This window comes from Cynocephalus volans, chromosome 1 (assembly GCF_027409185.1).
Source record: "Cynocephalus volans isolate mCynVol1 chromosome 1, mCynVol1.pri, whole genome shotgun sequence".
Taxonomy (NCBI): Eukaryota; Metazoa; Chordata; class Mammalia; order Dermoptera; family Cynocephalidae; genus Cynocephalus; species Cynocephalus volans.
In genome coordinates this window covers 124,079,116-124,100,453 of record NC_084460.1, presented here as the reverse complement: position 1 = coordinate 124,100,453, position 21,338 = coordinate 124,079,116, and the positions used below count along the sequence as shown (strand labels likewise).

The 21,338-nt window shown below is 34.2% G+C and overlaps 1 protein-coding gene across 2 annotated transcripts in view; it reads left to right on the top strand.

Moving 5' to 3' along the window:
* The window catches only part of STXBP5L (syntaxin binding protein 5L), a 354,645-nt gene that overhangs the window by 250,042 nt on the left and 83,265 nt on the right, over positions 1-21,338 (top strand). For both annotated transcript variants that reach the window (XM_063092515.1, XM_063092508.1), the window contains one exon: positions 21,251-21,316. In XM_063092515.1, coding sequence (XP_062948585.1) covers positions 21,251-21,316 — 66 coding nt within the window. The remainder of the gene's footprint in view (positions 1-21,250; positions 21,317-21,338) is intronic.

Below are 21,338 nucleotides of genomic sequence, written 5' to 3'. Positions count from 1 at the left end.
TTGAGACAGAAGTAAAATCAAGCCCTTAGAAGGACATAAAGAGATCCTTCATGTCTCTACCAGTGGGCTCCATGAGGGTTCAGATAAACCCTGGGATTTGAAATCAGATTTCCTAAAGTCTCTTGATGATCAACATCATATATTGTGAAAAGGGACTGATTCTTTTATGACTTGAAGGTATATCCTGGAATTTGCTTTTAAAAATAAATTTTATTAAAAATTGGCTTGAAGTTTAACTATTGGTTATGTTTCTGTAGTTTCACTTTGTTATAAGAAAGACTATGCAGCCTTTTCATGAATTGTTTCCTGACTTTCAGAAAAGCATATCTGCATTGTTCATATTTGTGGAGAAAGAACCTATGTCTGCTGAGTATTTTACTCTAGGATTGTTCTAGGCAATTTGACTTAGTGTTATATTATGGTCATTATAACCCTTTAAAGTAGATTGATATTTATCAGTATATTCTTCTATAAATGAGAAAATTGAAGTTGAGAGATGAATTAGTCCCTCAAATTCACACAGAATAAGTGGGAACTATGCCTTCCTGATGCTAAAGTGGATCCATTTGCTTTCCAGTGTATGATCCTGTGTCTCTAATTGTTTCTTAAAGTTTAGAGTACATTAGAAACCAAATACATTATTCTATAATAAGAAACCACTTTTTTCTTCCCAGTTTTTACCCACTACCAATGAAATAATATATTCAAAATGAAATAATTCAATTTTTTTTACATATTTAAAATGATGAGATGAGACAAGGTGCTTCCTGAAGGTCCCTTATGTTTCTAAAAAAAAACTATCATATTTTATTATATTATATCAATTTTTCTCTTGAAGTGATGTCACATTCTATTTTGAAGCTTATCTTTCTTATTTCTGGAGAAACATTTTTTTTTTAATTTATTTTATTTATTGAATCAAAATTGATTATACATATTTTGGGGGTTCAACATTGAGATATGTTGATCAAATCAATATTACTAGCATATATATTGTTACAAATCGTAATTATTCTTTATGCCCCTTGTCTAATCTCTCCCCATCCCCCTCTCCCTCCCTGCTTCCCCCTCTAATTACCCTAGATCTCTTTCTTCTCTCCTTCAGAAAGAATAATGGCTACTCTGTTAGTTTGTTGCCTAGATGAACTGTCCAATCCTGAGAGGTGTGATCAGGTCCCCCAATATCATCATAGAGCAGATGCTTCTTCTGTCACTCTGAAATGGGCTTTGTGGAGAGAGACATCCTCTTCTTTATCTCTGCTGGTGACTCTCCTTGTGTCAACTCCAGTGGTTGGCAGACCATCTGCATGGTGGTTGTGGCCTCTAGCCACTTTTGCAGCAGCAATGGCTATTGTGGTGGCTGTGGTGGGCCACCCACATGGAGGTGATGTTTTTGGCATGCTCCTTGGCGCTGTCGATGTGCCTGGTTGTGGGGTGTGTCTGGTCCCCGTCTCCATATCTTGGATCCCTAGGTGGGCCCCAAGGCACTGGCATGGTGTGCCTGGTTGTGGGAGTGGGGTCTGGTCCCCTTCTCCATGCCTCGGATCCCCAGGCAGGCCCTGAGGTGCTGGCACAGTGTGTCTGGTTGTGGAAGGGGGGGTCCAGTCCCCTTCTCCATGCTTTGGGTCTCTGGGCAGGCCCCAATGTGCTTTCGTGGTATGCCTGGTTGTGGGATGGGGGTCTGGTCCCCTTCTCCATGCCTTGGGTCCCTGAGTGGGCCCCGAGGCACTGGCAGTATGCCTGGTTGTGGCAGTGGGGTCAGGTCCCCAGCTTCAAGCCTCCAATTCCCAGGCAGGCCCCAAGGCGCTGGTGGTATGCCTGGGCCTGAACTAATTTTTTGTCCTTTGCTTACTTCTAAAATGGGAGAACTTCCTGTGGGAACCAGTACTTGAGCTATGTGGTTGAGCTAAATTGCTGCTTTGCTGCTGTTTCCCTAGAGAAGGCTTTTTGTGCAGCTCAGGGTTTAATGATTGACTTTATAGGTACTTCCGGCTCTCCAGAGACCCTGTGGATCTGGGATGTATAGAAACTCTGGTCTGAGCCTGAGTTTTTTCATCAAACTGCACCCCATGCAATTCTGCATTCACAACCAGTCTCCTCTGAGTGGTCCTGTGCTGATTGGCAGGCAGGTCGGCTGTCCTTGCTGTGACCCAGTGTTCTACCGGTGGCCCCGTCTCCCTCACCACCTGTGTTCCCATGGGACGGGCCGTACACCAGTCCCTTGCAATGACTCACTGGCCTCTGAATGGCTGCCTTTTTTCAGTTGTTCTGGGTCATCGCTTCTGCAAGGGTCCACAGGAGCCCTATTAGTGGTCTTGCTGTCCTGGGGGCTGCCAAGGCCCTCTTCACCCCTGCTGCCTCCAAGTAACTCCATCTGAAGGGCACAGCTGCAGCTTCTGCTGGCTCCTGCTCCATGCGCTCATCAGCTCCGGCTTTAAAGCAGCCTCAGCCCAAAATGCTCAGAACAGTTTTTTCTCTCTCTCATCGTTTTTTTTTTTCTCTCTCTCTCTCTCTCACCTTCATGAACTCCATAGGTCTCTCCTCCTCTTCCCCTTAGTTCCAGCAGTCCCAGCTTGGCTGATGTTACATTTTTGTAGTTGTAAATTGGTTGATTTGTGGGAGAGAGTGACTCTAGGAACCATCTATTCTGCCATCCTGACCAGCCTGCCCTTCCACAACTGGAGAAACATTTTAATATCAATCTTTTCCTGGGCTCTTTCATTGGTTACCTTATAACCTAAGTTAGGCTGCAAAGAGTTGCCTTCTCTAAATCTTTAAATTGTCATCTGCAAATCTTTCACATCACAGAATAATAAAATTTATAAATGAAAGGAAACTTTCACATTTTAAAGATTATGATATGTGGAAACAATGAAATGCTTTGGAAAGAACAATAGACATATGGTCAGAAAATTTAGATCAAGTTTCACCTTTTCTACTTATTAACTACTTATTACATTTGTAATCTTAAACAAGACATTTAATCACTCTGAGTTTCTTCTTCTTATATATATTGTAAAATCATAATTTGTACCTCCCTTAGAGAGTTGTGGAACTTTTCTGGGTTCATGTTCGTAAAAACACATCTATAAATATTAGATATTATTATTATTATTATTATAAAAGATGAAAGCAAGCCACAGAGAGATTAAATAACTTTTCCAGAATCATAACCAACCTACGAAAGACTGAGGGCTAAAACTCAGTCTGCTGCTTCATTATCTGGTGCTTTTTCTACTTGTGATAATGACAGAAATTTTGCTAGTTAAAAATGGATAGTATGCCATTTGAATCAAAGGAAGTTTGAAAAGTAGGCTTAAGCTACAGTACTGTCTGAAAGATTTGCTTGTGCATCAATTTTGAACAGGGAGTCCTTTAGAGAGTCTCAGGCCTATCTATGGATATTTCCTCTCTTTCACTGAATGATTTTTTTCAGAGTGTGGGAAATAATAGCAGATCCTGAAAACACAAATTAGAAAAACAGAAGAAATGAAAGAAAGGGGGAAGGTAAGAACAAGAGAGAATTAGCAAAGAGAGGTGAATAAATAAATATTAAAAAATAAATGGAGAGAGTTAAGAATAGGAGAGAAGTAAAACAAAGAAAGAATAAGAAAAGAAGAGGCTAGCCAGTTAATTCAGTTGGTTAGGGTGTGTTGCTGATAACACCAAGGTCCAGGATTTGATCCCTGTACTGACCAGCCACCAAAAAAAAAAAAAAGAAAGAAAGAAAGAAGAGAGAGAAAGGGAGAAAAGAAAAGAAGGAATGCCTCAAGGAACAAAAATCAGCAAAAATTATGTTAAACAACAAATGGGGGGAAAAATCCATTCATTCAAATGATATTTATTAAGCATCTCCTGTGTCAAACATTTTCCAGGCATTAAGAGTACAGTGATGAGTGACAATTGTGGTCTTTTTCTTCCATTTATAACAGACAATATATACTATTATAATTGAAAAAAGATGACAAGGTTGTAAAAGAGAAAATGAGATAAGGGGGTAAAGGTGAATCTATTTTTGAGAGTGTTGTGAGGAAAGGGACTACCCAATGAGGAAACTTTTTTTTTTTTTTTTTTTTTTTTTTTGTCTTTTTCGTGACCGGTACTCAGCCAGTGAGCACACCAGCCATTCCTATATAGGATCCGAACCCGCGGCAGGAGCGTTGCTGCGCTCCCAGTGCAGCACTCTCCCGAGTGCGCCACGGGGTCGGCCCCAATGAGGAAACTTTTAAGTGAAGCTTTGCAAGTTAAGAAAGGACCAGTCAAAACTTTGCATTTCTACTTCCAACCAAGATAAAACAGGCATCAGATTTAACCTCCTGCCTGAAACAACCAAAAAATAATAATAATAACCTCAGGCAAGAGAAATGAAACAATGGTTTTTAAGACACAGGACATCAAACTAAAAAGTGATCTCTGACAGATAGTAAACCAAAAAAGTTAACCCTACAGTCACACCCATTTTCTACCCTGGGAGAGTTTATAAACTGTAGCAAAGGGAGAGGAAACCCAGGAGAAAACCAGTCAGCTTCCTGAGATGAGAGACCAAATGAGAAAACAAAGCAGCTATAGCTCTCGAAGGAAGAATACCAGAGACCTACAGCTTCTTCCTCTAGCAAAGTTCTGATCAGCATACATATGATGAAACTCCTAAGGGACAGGAAAAGAACCATCTGAAAGGATTAAAGGAAGCAGTGCCCAACAATCAAATAAAGGAAGTAGTGCTTATTCCCACCAGCCAGACTAGAAAAATTTATTATTCATATCAACTTCCATTCAGCATTGTACTGGAGATTCTAGCCAGTGCAATCAAGCAAGAAAAAGAAATAAAAGTTATGTAGATTGGCTAAGGAGAATTTAAATAGACTTTATTCACAGATAACATAATTATCTATGAAGAAAACCTAATGAAATCACCAAAAAAAAGCTACTGGGATTAAAATGTAAGTTTAACAAAGTGCAGAAAATTGATTGTATTTTTATATACCCAAAACAACCCATATAAAATTTAAATTTAAAAATGCCATTCATAATAGCAACAAAAATATAAGCACTTAGCCATAAATGAAACCACAGATGTGAAAGACCCACATATTGAAAACTAAAAAACATTGCTGAGAGAACTTAAGATGACCTAAATAAATGAAGAGTTACACCATTGTCATGTTTCAGAAGACTTGATATTATTAAGATGTCAATTCACTTCAAATTAATCTATAGTGTCAATGCCTGATCCCAATAAAAATTCAGCAGACAAACTTATTCTACAGTCCATGCAGAAATGCAAAGGATTTAGAGTAGCTGAAACAGCTTTTGAATAGAAGAAACATGTTGGAGAGCCAACACTACCTGATTTCAATACTTATTTAAAAGCTAAGGTCCTCAAGACAGTGTAGAATTGTAGCCCAAAGATAAATATGTCAGTGGAATTCAATACAGACTCCAGAAATAGACCCACACATATATGGGCAACTGGTTTTCAACAAAGGAACAAAGGAAATTAACCAGAAAAAGAATAGTCTTTCCTACAAATGATGCTAAATAATTGGATACCCTTGCATAAAAATTTTTTTGGTCCATACTTTGTACCAAACTTTAAAAAATTATCTTACAATGGATCATGAGCCTAAATTTAAAACCTAAAACTATAAATCTAAAAAAAAGAACAAAAATAATTTTTGTGAACTTGAGTTAGACAAAGATTTCTTAGATAAGATACCAAAAACATGCTCCATAAAAAAATATGGATAAATCAGACTTCTTCAAAAGTAAAAATTTTTGCTCCTCAAAAGACATTTATGAGAATGTAAAGTTAAACTACAGACTAGGAGAAAACATTTGCAAACCATATATCTGATAAAGGACTTCTAGAATATATAAAAAATTCTTGAACCTCAATAATAATAAAAAAAAAATCCAACAAAAAATGGGCAAAAACTTTAAATTATCCACTCACAAAAGAAGATACAGAGATGATAAATAAGCATGTAAAAAGATACTCAACAATATTTGTCATTAATAAAATGCAAATTAAACTACATTGAGATATTATTATACATCCATTAGAGTGGCTAAAATTAAAAAGACATCATACCAAGTGTTGGCAAGAAGGAGAAGGAACTCAAACTCTCTCACACTGCTCTGAGAATGTACAATGGTATAACTATTTGGCAGGTTCTTAAAGAATTAAACATACACTTACCACATTTTACTCCTAGTTATTTATTTACCCTAGACAAAAAAAAGCATATGTTTATACAAAAACATACATAGCAGCTTTATTTGTGATAGTCAAGACTGAAACATCCCGAATTTCCAACAGGTAAATGAGTAAACAAATTCTGGTATATCCATACAATGGTACACTACTCTTGAATAAAAACAAATACCCTATTGATAATGCTACAACATGGATGAATCTCAAATAATTATGCTGATTAAAAGAAATTGGGGGGGAAAAAGGGTACATACTTTGTGATTCTATTTACATAAAATTCTAAGAAATGAAAACTAGTGCATAGTGACAGAGAGCAGGTCAGTGATTGCCTGGAGATGGGAAGGGGCACATCAAATGGGGAGGACTAGAAGGGAGTGTTACACTATACACTATAAATATATCAATTAAACCTCAATAAAGCTGTTCTTAAAAAAAGAACTAGCCACAAGGAAAAGCAGGGAGCAGCACATTCCAAGCAGAGTGAACAGCTTATAAGAAGGTTCTAAGGTGGTAAAAGACTTAACTATCATCTAGAAGTAGAAAGAAAGCCATGGAGGCTGGGAGTATAGTGTGTGAGAGGAAAAGTGAGTTAAGATTTTGTTGTAGAGATGAACAGGGACAAGGTTATACAGCTTCTGAAGAAATTCTCTTAAAGTTTAAACAGGGAATAGTATGTTTTGATTTATGCCTTAAAATATTATCCATACTTCTGTGTGAAGAAAATATTGGGGCCATAAAAGAAAGAAAGCTGGTATTGTACTTCAGGTAGGAGATGAAGGTGGCCTTGACAGAAGTGATAGCAATGCTGTTGGAGGTCAAAGGATAGACTCAAGAATCATTAGCACTAACAGAACTACTAATTACAATTCAATATGTCAGATAAGACAGTGTAATCAAAGATTATTCCGAGATTTTGGCTCGAGCCACTGATTAGGTCATAGTATTATTTACAAAGATGAGGAAGCTTGAGGTGGGGATGGGGGAGTAGGGGGGTGGTAGGAAATAAAGAGTTCATTTTAGACTGCTAAATGTTGTCTGTCATATGTCCAAGTGAAGGTGTCAAGTGGACAGGTAGACAAATCTGAATATCAAATAAGAGGTCTGGGGCTGTAATTTGAGCCTTTAGAATCTAGATGGTATGTAATGGCATGGGAATAAATGAAATTACCTAGAGAAGGAGCGGAAAAGAGAATAAAAAAGGTGGTAGGGGCGAAGGGGAGGATTGTGGATAGAGACATCAGGAATTTCAACATTTAAAGTCAGGAAGAAGTGGAGTTGCCAGGGAGAAGAGAAAAAATGAGGAGACTGTTACTAAAGCCAAAAAAGGGGCAGTGTTTCACGAAGTAATCTACATCAAACACTACAGATGGGTAAGTAGGATAAGCTCAGAAAAGTGACTAGTGGGTCTGGCTCTGTTAAGGTTATTAGAGAACCTTTAAAAAGTAGCTTTAGAAAAGTACTGAGACAGAAATCAAAATAATTTAGACTGAAGAGTCATAGGTGAGGAAACAGCACAAGTAAATACCTCTTTCAAGTTGTTTGGTTATGAAGGGGTGCAGAAAAATTGGTCAGTATCTAGATTGGAATAGGTGTAAAAAGGAGGAGTTTTGTTTATTTGGTTGGGGTTTTTTTTTTTTTTTTTTTAAAGAGAACAGAGCATATTTTTAAGTTATGTGAATATGGAATGATCCATAGAGAAAGAGAGATTGGTGGTAAGAGAGAGAGGGGATAACTAAAGAGCAAAATCCTTAAGAAAGTGAGGGAATGGGAATTAGATCATATGTACAAGATTGGCATTTGATAGGAAGCTTTCTCAATTATAAAAGATAGATGTATAAAGGGAAAGGAGAGAGCTACAGAATGAAGGGATAAATTGAAATATGTATGATTTGGTTGAAAGATGAAACACATGATTATTATATCTCTGATTTTCAGTTCTATATTTTAATAAGTTTTCTTTCCGTTTAAAATCAGTTCTATAGTGTCAGATTTTTTACCCCAAAGCTTTGTGTTGAAAAGTAACTACACTGAACTGTAATTAGTAGGAAAAGTATAAGGTTAAATCTTTGAATTTATGAAAATCAACAAAGAAGTACAAAATAAGGGATATATTACCTAGAAGTATGTTTAAGTTTTTTAGAATTTAGTTAACAATAATCTCATTGTGAGTCAAATGAATAAAATAGACTAATATAAAGTAGGGCAGTGGTTCTCAGCTAGAGATGATATTGTCCCCCAGAAGACATTTGGCAATGTCTGGAGACATTTTTGGTTGCCACAACCGAGGGGGAGGGGTGCATTATTGATATATACATCTGCAGTGTATCTCCAGGACAAAATATTACCTGGCCAAAATTTCAATCAAATTGGACACATTCAGAGAAGACCATTTTATTTGGTAAATAGTAATTTAGTAAGAAAAATTCCTAAGAGTGTAGACTATTTATACAGATAGAAATATGTGTGTATTGGGTATGAGCCTCGTAGAGACTACTGATATTTTATTTAACATTCACAACTTGTTACTTAAAATACTATATTAATTAATGATTATATTATGTTGTTATACATATTAATTATATTATCAATTAAGATACATTACAGGTGTATATTTTTAAAATTTTTTAAAAATAAAAGTTGGTATAGTTCACTGTAGCCGAGGGGGTTATATGAGTATCTTTTAATATTCAATTGTTTATTTACCATAAAATTTCTATATCTGTTCCAATCAGAATTTACCATATATTCTCTGATGAATCACTGTACAAACCTTCTAAGGTTAGTAGCTAATTTGCTTTACTATATTCATATGTCAGACATAGCTTTATCCACACATAATCTTGGGGAAATCTCACCATTTAGGGTTCAGTATATGATTAGGAAAAGCATAATTATTTGGGATGCATCCTGAGTACATTAATAAGATATCTACTAGTATCAGTAATTGATTATCCAGCTTAACTGGTTTTCATTTCTGTGATCCCTCATGTCTTAAATCCAGCTTTCACAGTATTTCCAAGATACCAAATATAAGTGAAAGAGGGGCTTTCCATTTCCAGATAGGATTTTGAAAGACATGAAAGGCCTTCATCAGTATGGTAGCAACAATGATGACAACAATAACAACAACGAAATCCTGTGGTAATAACAATGATAACATTAAAACCATAATTTTTTATGGGTCTGTTGAAGAGTGGTGGATTCAAAGAACTCTTATTAACTGAATGCCAGAGAGAGAAGAGCCATTCATAGGTGAGGAGAAAGCTGCAGGTGCTTCCATATCTGGGACAAGTGACTGACCTCGGCACAGTTAGGGGAAGGAGTGGGCTTTTCATAGATGAATAGACTGTAAAGAACAGAACAAAACAGTGAGATTTAATGACAGGGCTGGCCTATGGACTAGAATCTGAATGAGCTCTAAATGGTGACATAGATCATTCAACTTGGCCGTTCTCTGCTATCAAACTCTCATAGCTCCCAGAAGTTTTTGGAGAAAGTAGCAATGCAAGTGGAACTTGAAAGCAGAGAAATTCATGCAGTCTCAAAGTGCTTGCATTCTGGTGTTATTATAGAATTTAACCAAAAGATAAATCAAAACTATCTGAAGCAGCATCCCAACCTTTTCCCTGCACAAATACTGAGATCAGGAATTAGCCCCTTGGCAAAGTGGGTATGGAAGTTTGAGTGTTGGATTGAGAGGCAAAGAAACAATTTGAAACAAGAATGGAACTTAAATTAATTAAAGCTGCAGCTCAGCCCCAGCTTAGTTTAAAATTTGGTAGAATATGATTTATCATCACTTCACTTGAGCTGCCTGACAAAGGACAAGGGGGAAAAAAGGAGAGAGATACACACACACGCACATATATAACATATATTATATATTACATATATATAAGATATATGTATATAAAATATTTCGATTTTTACTACTGTTGTATACATAGCATATCATCAGAAATTAGAAAATGTGCAAAGAGGAAAATTGTGGTTCATAATTGGGTGTCAAAAAAAGTGAATCTAAGCATACCATAGATGACCCAAACTAAAATGAGTAGACAAGAACTCTTAAACAACTATTATAATGTACAGGAAAGGATGGATTAGAGTAGGTGTGAATGTTGGGGAATTTCAGAAGATAAACTGAAACTCTGAAAAAGATCCAAATGGAAATTCTAGAACTGAAAAATAAAATATGCAAAATCAATAGTTTATGGGATTGCTTTAACAATATATTGGACAGCAGCGGAAACTGTTAGTAAACTTGAATACACATCAGTAGAAATAATCCAAACAGAAGCATAGAGTTTAAAAAACAAAAATGTTAACAAAAGCTAAATAAGCATCAGTAATTGTGGCTGAATTTTTGTTTCTAAATTTAATTTAAAATATCAGCTCAGAGATCCAAGAAGCTCAGAAAATCCTAAACTAGAAAAATACAAAGCCACTCATAGTCAAACTACTTAACCAGAGTACAAGAGAAAATCTTAAAAGCAGTAGAGAAATATACACACAAAAGGAGAACGATAATATGAATGATGAGTAATTTCCCACAAGAAATGAAGCCAGAGATAAAAGAATGGCCTCGTTTAAGTGCTAGAGAAAAATAATTTTCTTTCTAGAATTCTATATCTAGAAAAAATATCATTCAAAAATGAAGGTTAAAAAGAAATGAAGGTAAAAGAATTTGTCATTAGCAGACCTGCACTATAAGAAATGGTAAAAGAAATTTTTAAATCTGAAGGAAAATAATATGAGATGGAGATTTAGATATACAGTAAGAATTAGGAGCACTGGAAATAATAAGTATGGGGTTAAATATAAAATATTGTTTTATCTTTTCTTAAATTCTTTAAAAAATAACTTATTCTTTAAAAATATAACAATGTATGATGGGCTTATAACACAGAAGTAAAATGTATGGCAAAAATAACAAAATATGAGAGACTTAAACAGAATTATACTGTTTTACATTTCTTTTATCATAAGACAAGTGATGTAAGAATAATTAAAGATTAGACTGTGATGAATTATAGGTTCATATTATAAACCCTAGAACAATCATGAAAAAAATAGAGAGATATAGCTAAGAAACCAAGGAAAACAAAATGGAACACTAAACATATTTTTTTTCAAAAGACAGAAATGAGGAATAGTGAGAAAAAAGAACAGAGGGAATAAATGGAAAGCAAATAGGAAGATGATAGACACAAACCTAACTCCATAAAAAATTATATTAAATATATATGGAGTAAACATTCCAAAAAAAGAAAAAGCCAGAGTTTGTGGGACAAGACTTAAAAAAAAAAAAATCCAACTATATGTTGTTTATAAGAGATGCACTTTAATTATAAAAACAAAGGTAGGTTGAAAGTAAAAGAAAGGGAAAGAATTCCATGAAAATACTAACCCCAAGAAATCTGATGTAGCTATATTAATAAGAGATGAAGGCAAGAAGATAGGAAGTTCAGATTTACAAAAGAGTTGATTTATCAAGAAGATATAAAAAGTCTACATTTGTATAGACCTAATAAGAAATAATCAAAATATATAAAGCAAAAATTGTCAAAACCAAGAAAGAGACAAATCTACAGTCATTGCTAGGAATTCATCATTTCCCCTCAGTAACTGATAGAACAAATAGACAAAAATAGGCAAGGATATAAAAAAACTTAAGCAACTCTCTTAACCTAATTGACTTAACTGACATAAATAGACACCTATACCGTACAAGATTCAAAAGGATAGAATGGGCCATAAAACAATTCATATTGAATTATAAAGGATTGAAATCAAGTCAAATATGTTCTGTGACCACAAAAGAGATTAAATTAGAAATTAATAACAGAAATATGTCTGAAAATTTCCAATTTTTGGAATTTAAGCAACACATTTCTAAATAGTTCACGGCTTAAAAAAGTCATCACAGAGGAAATCTTGAAGTATTTCTTTAACTGAGTGAAAGTATAAATACAACATATTAAAATTTGTGAAATGTTGCTAAAGCAGTGCTTAGAGGAAAATTTAGAACATTAGATGCTTATATTACCAAAAAAAACCATCCCAAATTCATAAAACACAGTTTTTTTTCTTAAGACTCTAAGAAGAGCAATGAAACACAAAGCAAATAGAGGAAAGGAAATAATAAAGATCAGAAATTAATGAAATAGAGGACAAATAATAAAGCAGATCAACAAAACCACAAGACAGTTCTTCAAAAAAATTAATAAAATCTATAAAACCCTAGCAAGACTGACCAAGAAATAAGAAAAACATGCATAATCAAAACCAGGAATGAAAAAGGGAGATCACTATGGATTCTACAGGCATTAAAAATAATAAAGTAAGATTATGAACAAGTGTATGCCTAGAATTTGATTATTTAGATAGAATTAAGAGATTTCTTGACGGACAAAACTGACAAAACACATTGGAAAATATAAATAACCTCCTGTCTGTTAAAGATTTTTGAATTCAAAATTAAATACCCACACAAAGAAAAACTACAAGTCTTTATTGATTAACTCTATCAAACATTTGAGGAAGAAGTAACACCAATCTTATGAAAATGATTCCAGGGAATAAAAAAAGAGAGAACTCTTTCCAACTGGTTATCTGAAGCCAACAACTGCTGATGACCAAAACTTGACAATGACAGTACAGTAAAAGTAAAGTACAGGCCATCTTAACCCATGAACATAAAATATTAGCAAATGGAAGAGAGACATATATAAAAAAGATAAAGCATCATAGCCAAGGTAGATTTATCCTTGGAATGCAAGAATAATATTTGAAAATCAATGTAAAACAACTAGTTAACATAATAAAGGAAAAAATAATACAGTCATCTCAATACATGAAAAAACATTTGACAAAATTAGACACTTTTGTATGATAAAAATCCTCAGCAAACAGAAATATTTCCTCAACTGAATAAATTTTATCTATGAAAAAGCTACAAGTAGCATCATATTGATTGTGAAATATTGAATGCTTTCCACCTAAAATTGGTAACAAGAAAAAGATGTTCACTGTCATTACTTTTATTCAATACTATAGTTGTTGACCTAGTAGGGCAAAAAGCAAGACAAAAAAATAATGTGCTTAAAGATTAGAAAAAAATGTTAAAACTCTCTTTATTTGCCTATGATATGATGGTGTATGTAGAAAACTCAAAGGGATTTACAAAAACACTAAAAACAATAAGTGAATTTAGCAAGACTGATGAATATATATATATATGTATAGCAAGTCACTATACCAAAATCAATTATGTTTCTATATAATAGCAGCAAACAATTGTGAAATGAAATTAAAAAAAAAAAATACCATGTACAGGATAGATTTTCAGGTGGCAGCCTGAGGAGCACTGTGGATCCATTCCCCAGCAAAAAAAAAAAAAGCCTAATAGGTGCAAACTATTTTGAAAAGCACCATTTAAAGTCTCTGGAAACTGCCCTAAGGGCATATAGCAAATGAAGAAACATTTATTCCAGAAAATATACTAAAACTTGGTAAAAACAGTGAAAGTCTGTGGCACCTAAGCCACACCCACTTAATTCCTCTCCCCCCTCCAGGTTGCCAGCATTTCTCATCCCCTCCAACTCCAAGTTGAAGAAGCCAAGTTCCTGGTAAGTGTGACCAAGAGGTCAGAGGCTCCCTTCTCTTGCCATCCCCACTCATCAGACAGGAGCTCTACCCCAGGCATGGCAGGCCAAAAACACTGAGATCCTAATTGCTCTCACCTTATCAGGCTCATAGGGCAGAAGTATTGTGTCAGAAAAGATAAGCTGAGAAGACCAGAGGTTACCACCCTTGCCTAGGGTTCAGACTAGTGGCTCAGATGTTTTTCCCAGAGGGGAGAAGGAGTTTGTAAGGACAGAGAGGTCTGAAGCTCTCTCCAAAGGAACTGGCTTTATTTGAAACAGAGTGTGGCGAAGTTCAAGCCTGGGTCCTCTCAAAACCAGTGGAGAATTTGGTGGTAATCAAATTGGAGAAGGCTGATAGCTCCTCTTAATTAAGAGGAACAAGTTAGACCCTAGGTGAGCTAGCTCACCAGTGAAAGACAAGGAAAGAGAATTAAGAAGAGCCATCCTGGGATTTGAAGAAACCTTAAAGACTGGCCTCAAAAATGACTCCTGACCAAATTTAGTTAGATCAGAATGTTGCACAGAATGCGTCCCACAACAAAAACAATAGAGCAATCCCTTAGCTATGATTTTGGAGCCTAATAGCTGTATTTGATAACAACAGAGGCAGATAGCTTATCTGAGAGATCAGGGAAAGAGATTGTCAAAGAGAACTCTGGTAAAACCACTGCCATTCCAGTGTGATTGTATGTATACTGAAGCCTGTGCCTTCCGTGAAGGAACATCAAAGTCTTCACAATGTAGAGGAAATAAATTTTGCTAAAGTAGTCTATCCAAGTCACTAAACAAATAAACAATAAAGGACAACAATAAAAACTGAGTAAGGGGGAGGGGAATTAGTAATCAGGTCTACAATTGCTACAATACATTGCCTAAAATGTCCAGTTCTCAACAAGGTATTATGAGATATGCAGAGAAACAGGAGTTTGACCCATTGACAGGAAAACACGGAGGCAACAGAATTTGCCTGTGTGAGGGCTCGGATGTTGGATTTATCAGACCAAGACCTCACAGCAGCTGTTATGTTTAAAGAACTAAAAGGCACCATGCTTAAAGAAGTAAGGGAAGCTACACTGACAGTGTCTCATCAAACAGAGACTATTAATAAAGAGATAAAACTTATAAAAAGAACTAAATAGAAATTCTGGAGTTGAAAATTACAATAAATGAAAGAAAAATGCACTGGTAGGATTCAACAGTAGATTTGAACTGGGAGAATTAAGAACCAGTGAACTTGAAACTTAATTGGTAGAGACTTTGCATTCTGAAGAACAGAGAGAAAAAATATGAAGAAAAATGAACAAAGCATCAGAGAAATATGGGACATGATCAGGTGCAACAACATGCACATAATAGGATTACCAGAAGGGGAGGAGAGAGAAAGAAAAGTAGAAAAATATTTGAAGAGATAATGACTAAAAACTTCCCAAGTTTAATGAAAAGCATTAATCTGTACATTCAAGATGCTCAATGAATGGCAAGAAAGGTAAATGCAAAAATATCCATGACCAGATGCATTATGGTAAACATTCTGAAAGGCAAAAACAAAGAGAAGATTTTGAAAATAAGAGAAAAATGACTTGTCACATGCAAAGGAACTTTAGTAACATTAACAGCTCATCAGAAATGATGATGGCCAGAAGGCAGTGGGATGACATATTCAAAGTGGTCAAAGGAAAAAACTGTCAACCAAGAATCTTACATCCAGCAAAAGTAACTTTCAAAAATGCAGGTAAAATAGACATTCCCAGATAAACAAAAACAGAGAATGTGTTGCTAGCAAGCCCCCTTACAGGAAATACTAGAGGAAGTTTTTCAGACTGAAAGAAAATGACCCCAGATGGTAATTTGAATCTACACAAAGAAACAAAGAGCACTGTTAAGGTAATTTTGTAATTATAAAAGAAAGTATAAATGCATATTTTTTCTCAAGTGATTTTAAAAGCATTTATAAAACAACATATATATAATTGTAATTTGGGGTCAATAACATACAGAAATGAAATATATTTGTCAATAACAGTACAGAGGAGATGGGCGAGAACAGAGTTGTATTTGAGTAAGCAGATGATACTAGATGGTAAATCAGAAGGTTAATAAACATATTCTATAAATATATGCTTGCTTTCTTTCAGCTTTTATAAAAGCCATAAAATTATGTAAAGTAATAATTATAATAATGTTTTGTTGGGTTTTGTATTAATCCATTTCTGTTGTTTATTACAGAATACCTGAAACTGGGTAATGTACAAAGAAATAGAATTTATTTTTTACAGTTTGGAGGCTGGGAGGTCCAAAGTCCAGGGGATGTACCTGGTGAGGGCCTCACTGGGGGATGGTGACTCTTCACAGCAGCACAGGGTATCAAATGGCGAGAATGGCAGGGGCAAGAGAGAGCTAAATTAATCACTCACTCTCCTTATAAAGCCATCAGAACCATGCCATTACTCCATGAGTGGATAAATCCTTTCACAAGGGCACAGTTCTCACAATCTAATCACCTCCTAAAGGCTCCACCTTTCAATTACCATAATAGGATTCCCCACCTTCTTAACTTGTCAAATTAGGGATAAAGTTTCTAATACATGAAACTTTGGCAGACACATTCAACTCATATCAGGTTTGTAGCATATATAGATGTAATATGTATACCAATAACTTCACATAAGAGAGAATATAGCTATTAAAAAGTAACATTTCTATCTCTCACTGGAATTAAGTTAGTATACATCTGAAGTATATTCTGATAAGATGTATATAGTGAGTCCTAGAGCAACGACTAAAAATACTCCAAAATACATAGTAAAATATTTATTGAAGGAATTAAAATATTACACAGGAAGTATTTATATAATGTCAAACAAGGCAGTAAAGAAGGGACTAAAAGAACAAAAAAGACATGACACATGTAGAAAATCAAAACGAAAATGACAGGTGTAATGCAACTATATCAATAACATTAAATGGGGATGTATTAAACAATCTAATCAAAAGACATAGATGTGAGGTTATTTTTTTAAAATTAAGATTCAACTGTATGCTGTAGACACAGTTTAGATTGAAAGATACAAACAAGTTGAAAGTAAAAAATGGAAAAAGATCATGCAAACAGCAACCATAATAAGAAAGGTAGAGTTTCCACTGATCTTTCTAGATGTTCTATTCATTATTGAATGTGAGCTGTCAAAGTATCCAACTAGTATTGCAGAACTGTCTATAAAAAAAAGAAAGAAAGAAAGCTAGAGTTCCTATACTAATATTAGAAAAAAATAGATTTTAAAGCAAAAAGAAGTTACTAGAAATAAAGGACATTGTATAATGATAAATGTATCAATTGATCAAGAAGATATAACAGTTATAAACATATATACTCCTAACAATAGAGTTACAAAATACATGATGCAATACCTCATAGAACGGAAGGGAGAAATAAACAATTCAACAATAATTGTTGGAAATTTCAATATCCCACTTTCAATAATAAATACAATAACTAGGCAGAAGATAGAAAAGGAAATAGAAGACTTGAAAAATGCCATGTACAAGACCTGTATATACTGAAGTCTACAAAATATTGCAGAAAGAAGCTTTTTAAAATTCATTTACATGGAGGTGAATACCGTGTTTATGGATTGGAAGACTCATTTTTTTAAAAAAATGTTTATTATACCAAATTTATATATTTATCGCAATCCAATAAAAGTCTAGCATATCTTTTGTAGTAATTGACAAAGTCGTTCTAAAATTTATATGGAAATGCAAAGTATCTAAAGTAACTAAAACACTGGAAAAGAAGAACAAAGTTGGAGGATATTCTACCTGATTTCAAGCTGTACTATAAAACTATATTAATTATTATGGTGTGGTAGTTGAAAAAGATGAGTAAACCAATGATTACAGAATAGGGAGTATAGAAACAGAACCACACATGTGTGGTCAATTTATTTTTAACAAAAGCATCAATAAAAGTTAATGAAGAAAGGAAAGTCTTTTTAACAAATAATGGTGGAACAACTAGGCAAACATATGTGGGGAAAAATAGAGCTTAATCCCTATCTCATGCCATAACCAAAAACTACCTTGAGATGAATTATAGATCTGAAAATGAAAACTAAAAATTACAAAGCTTCTAGAAGAAAACAAAGAATAATATCTTCATGCTTCTGGGGTTGGCAATGATTACTTCAACAGGAATCAAAAAGAAATCCCACTTTAAAAAAAAAAAAAAGATAAATTGTCCTTCAAGTAAATGAAATTGCTGCTCATCAAAAGACACCATTAAAAAAATGAAAAGATAAATCTCATACTGGATGAAAATATTCACAGTACCTACTTTTGACTTTTACCTAAAAATTATAAAGAATTCCTACCACTACATAACAAAAAGACAAGCAATCATACAGAAAAAATTAGCCAAATAGGAACGTTCCACATGAATAGGAACATCACAAAGACATATTATTAGCCAATAAGCATATTAAAATGTTCCAACTGTCAGTAGTTATCAGGGAAATTTAAAATAAAATCATAATAAGACTACTATAACTAGAAGGGCTAAGATTTTAAAAGACTGATAATACCTAGTGTTGGTAAGGATATTGAGTAACCAGAATTCCCATAGTTGCTGGTGACAATGCAATATGTATAGCTCCTGTCATACCATAGTGGAGAGATTATGCAATATTTTATAGCTAAATAGAAAAAAACTAAAGACTTTTACACAAGTTTATTAGTGTCATTTAGTATAGAAAAGACTGGAAAACCTACATGTTTCACAGTAGAGGAATGTTAAAGTATATGTCCTTATAATGATGTGATGAAATTCTAATGAAATGGATTTATGAAATAATGTAATATAGAAAAATCAGAATATGAAACTGTCTTTATGGGACTAAAAATAATTATGGAAGAAAGAAAATAAGCCAAAATTATGGGTGAAATTATGTAGTTTTTACCCCCTCCCCTTCACTTTTCTGTATTTCCAAGTTTTCTACAGGGATGAAGCATCACTGCAATTTTTGAATGAGGATTGTTTGTTCTTTTTTTTTTTTTTTGACTGGTAAGGGGATCACAACCTTTGGCTTGGTGTTGTGTGCACCACGCTCAGCCAGTGAGCGCACCAGCCATCCCTATATAGGATCCGAACCTGTGGCCTCGACGCTACCAGCGCCGCACTCTCCCGAGTGAGCCACGGGGCCGGCCCAAATAATGATTGTTTTGAATAATTATACAGATTGAATGATGATGACCATACAAATATTTAGTTTAGAGTTTGGACACATTGTAAATTGACACATAGCAATAGTTTTACTATTATATTATTAGGTCCACGTTGAGCAAGAAAGCAGGTGAATTCAGAAGGAACTAGGGAAAACAACAGATCGAATAGTACAGAAATAGAAAATGTGGTATTTTCCAGATATGTGAAGCTTAGCTCTTTGATCACCAAATTGTTTATTTTACAATTTTAATGAAATTCTTTCTAACATAAACTTCATACTTTCTTACCTATTAATATAGTGACCACATCCCAACTCTCCTAGCTCATAGCTGTGTAACGTTGCAGAATTCATGTAGTAGCCTCTCTGCATCTGTTTTCTTATCTATTCAATGGGGGGTAATAATATCACCTATCTCATATTATTGTTTGGTGTAAAAGAGATAATTTATATAAAGTACTTAGCAAAGTATAAGCTATAAAATAATAAATATTAGTTGCTATTATTGCTGTTACTACAAATAACATGAGCACATTAGGCATTTTATAAATTCTATAGACTGACTCAACTTATAGTGATGTCCTCAAAGCCTTTCTAAGATCTGTAAAACAACACCCCTCTATTAAATATTTTCAGATCACTCAGTAGTCATTATAGTTCCTCTCTGCCTACTCCTTGTCTGTTGTTCCAAGTTCCCTTTCTTAATGTTTCTTGTTCTAGTAGCATTCTCCCCTTTACTACCTGCTACTTCTAATTTGCAGTCAGATAGCAAAGCCTTTTTAAGTCAGTAAACTTTCAAGGAGTGCCTGGGGTAGTTCCGTAGCAACTCTGTAGATTAACATTTATTGCTTACTTAGTGATAAACTTTTTCCTATCCAATTTGTATCTCTAGGGGTAAGACTGTGTTAAAGACAGTTTAGTTTGATGATCGTCTATTTCCAGATTAATAATAATACTTATATCAGTAAATATTATAGGTATATTATGGTTACAAATTTAAAGACTGAATAAGCATTAAGTTAAATGTCTTGAAAACTTTCAGTGATGTAAGAAATAGAGCAAACAATAAGCCTTGCCCTGCGGTTGGCACTCAAAACTCTATGAGCATTTGAAATGATATTAGTGCCAAATAATATAGTATTGAAAATCTGTACTGTGGAGATCTGGATTCTATTCAAACTCTGTCATTGACTTAGTTCTGTGAGCTTGAATAAATAGCATAAAATCTTTGAACTTACAGTTTCTTATCTATGAAACAAATGTTAGGCTAGGTTATTACAATGTGGCCTTTTCAGTTCCAAAATCCTATGAGTTTTTGAAACTATAGCAAGTTTATTGGTACAAATTGTATAAAGAAGAGAGTGATGGGAAGGAATATGAGCAAAGATGATTCTGGTCATCGACAACAGCTCTCAAATGTTTCTGGGCAGGGGAACTTACATTAAAGTAGAGATTTATTTACAAAGGAAAAAGTATGTGAGACTTTCCAACAAGGGTAGGAAAACCATAATGAAGGACATTTTACAAATTCCATAGGAATACATACTGGCAGATAGTGAGAATTATAAAATGTTTATTAATCTTTTGTGCCTGTCCTTGTATTTGTCAAGAAAGTGACAGAAGAGAAAGTAAGAAATATTAAAAATAAGAAAGTATAGTGCTTGTTGTAAGATGGAATTTGATACCATTGAACAAATCGCTTGGTAATGCACAATACTGCATTTTTACAAATAAATTAAAATTTTTAAATTTGCAGCATCTCTAAACATCTTCTAAAAGGTAATAACTATTTCTCCTGAAAGTAGAAGATCTGATTAAGTCTTTTTAAAAACCCTTCTAGTTCTTATTACTCTTGGTCTATTTTCAGGTGAAATTGGGTCATTTATTAAAGCATCTATTTCAAACGAAAATAATTTTTAAAAAGGAATTTTATATCTTTCAACCATCCATGTTTAATTACCCTTTGTATGTCAGTTGGTTATTACTCCTTATTTTTTTCCATATCACTTGTTTAAACAAATTTTCAGAATAATTGACATAACATGGGCATGGGAAAGTAGTTTTCACAGGGGGAAAAAGCCTATTTAAACATAAAGGAATTAAGAAATAGGACTACATATGAAGTGCTAGCAATATTAATCTCATTATTTTTGTCATTATATTTTCAGGTTTAACTGAGCTGAATGACAATCCAGTTCCCCCAGAACTTGAGCGCTGCAAATCTCCCACTTCAGGTAAACGTGAACGGTATTTTTC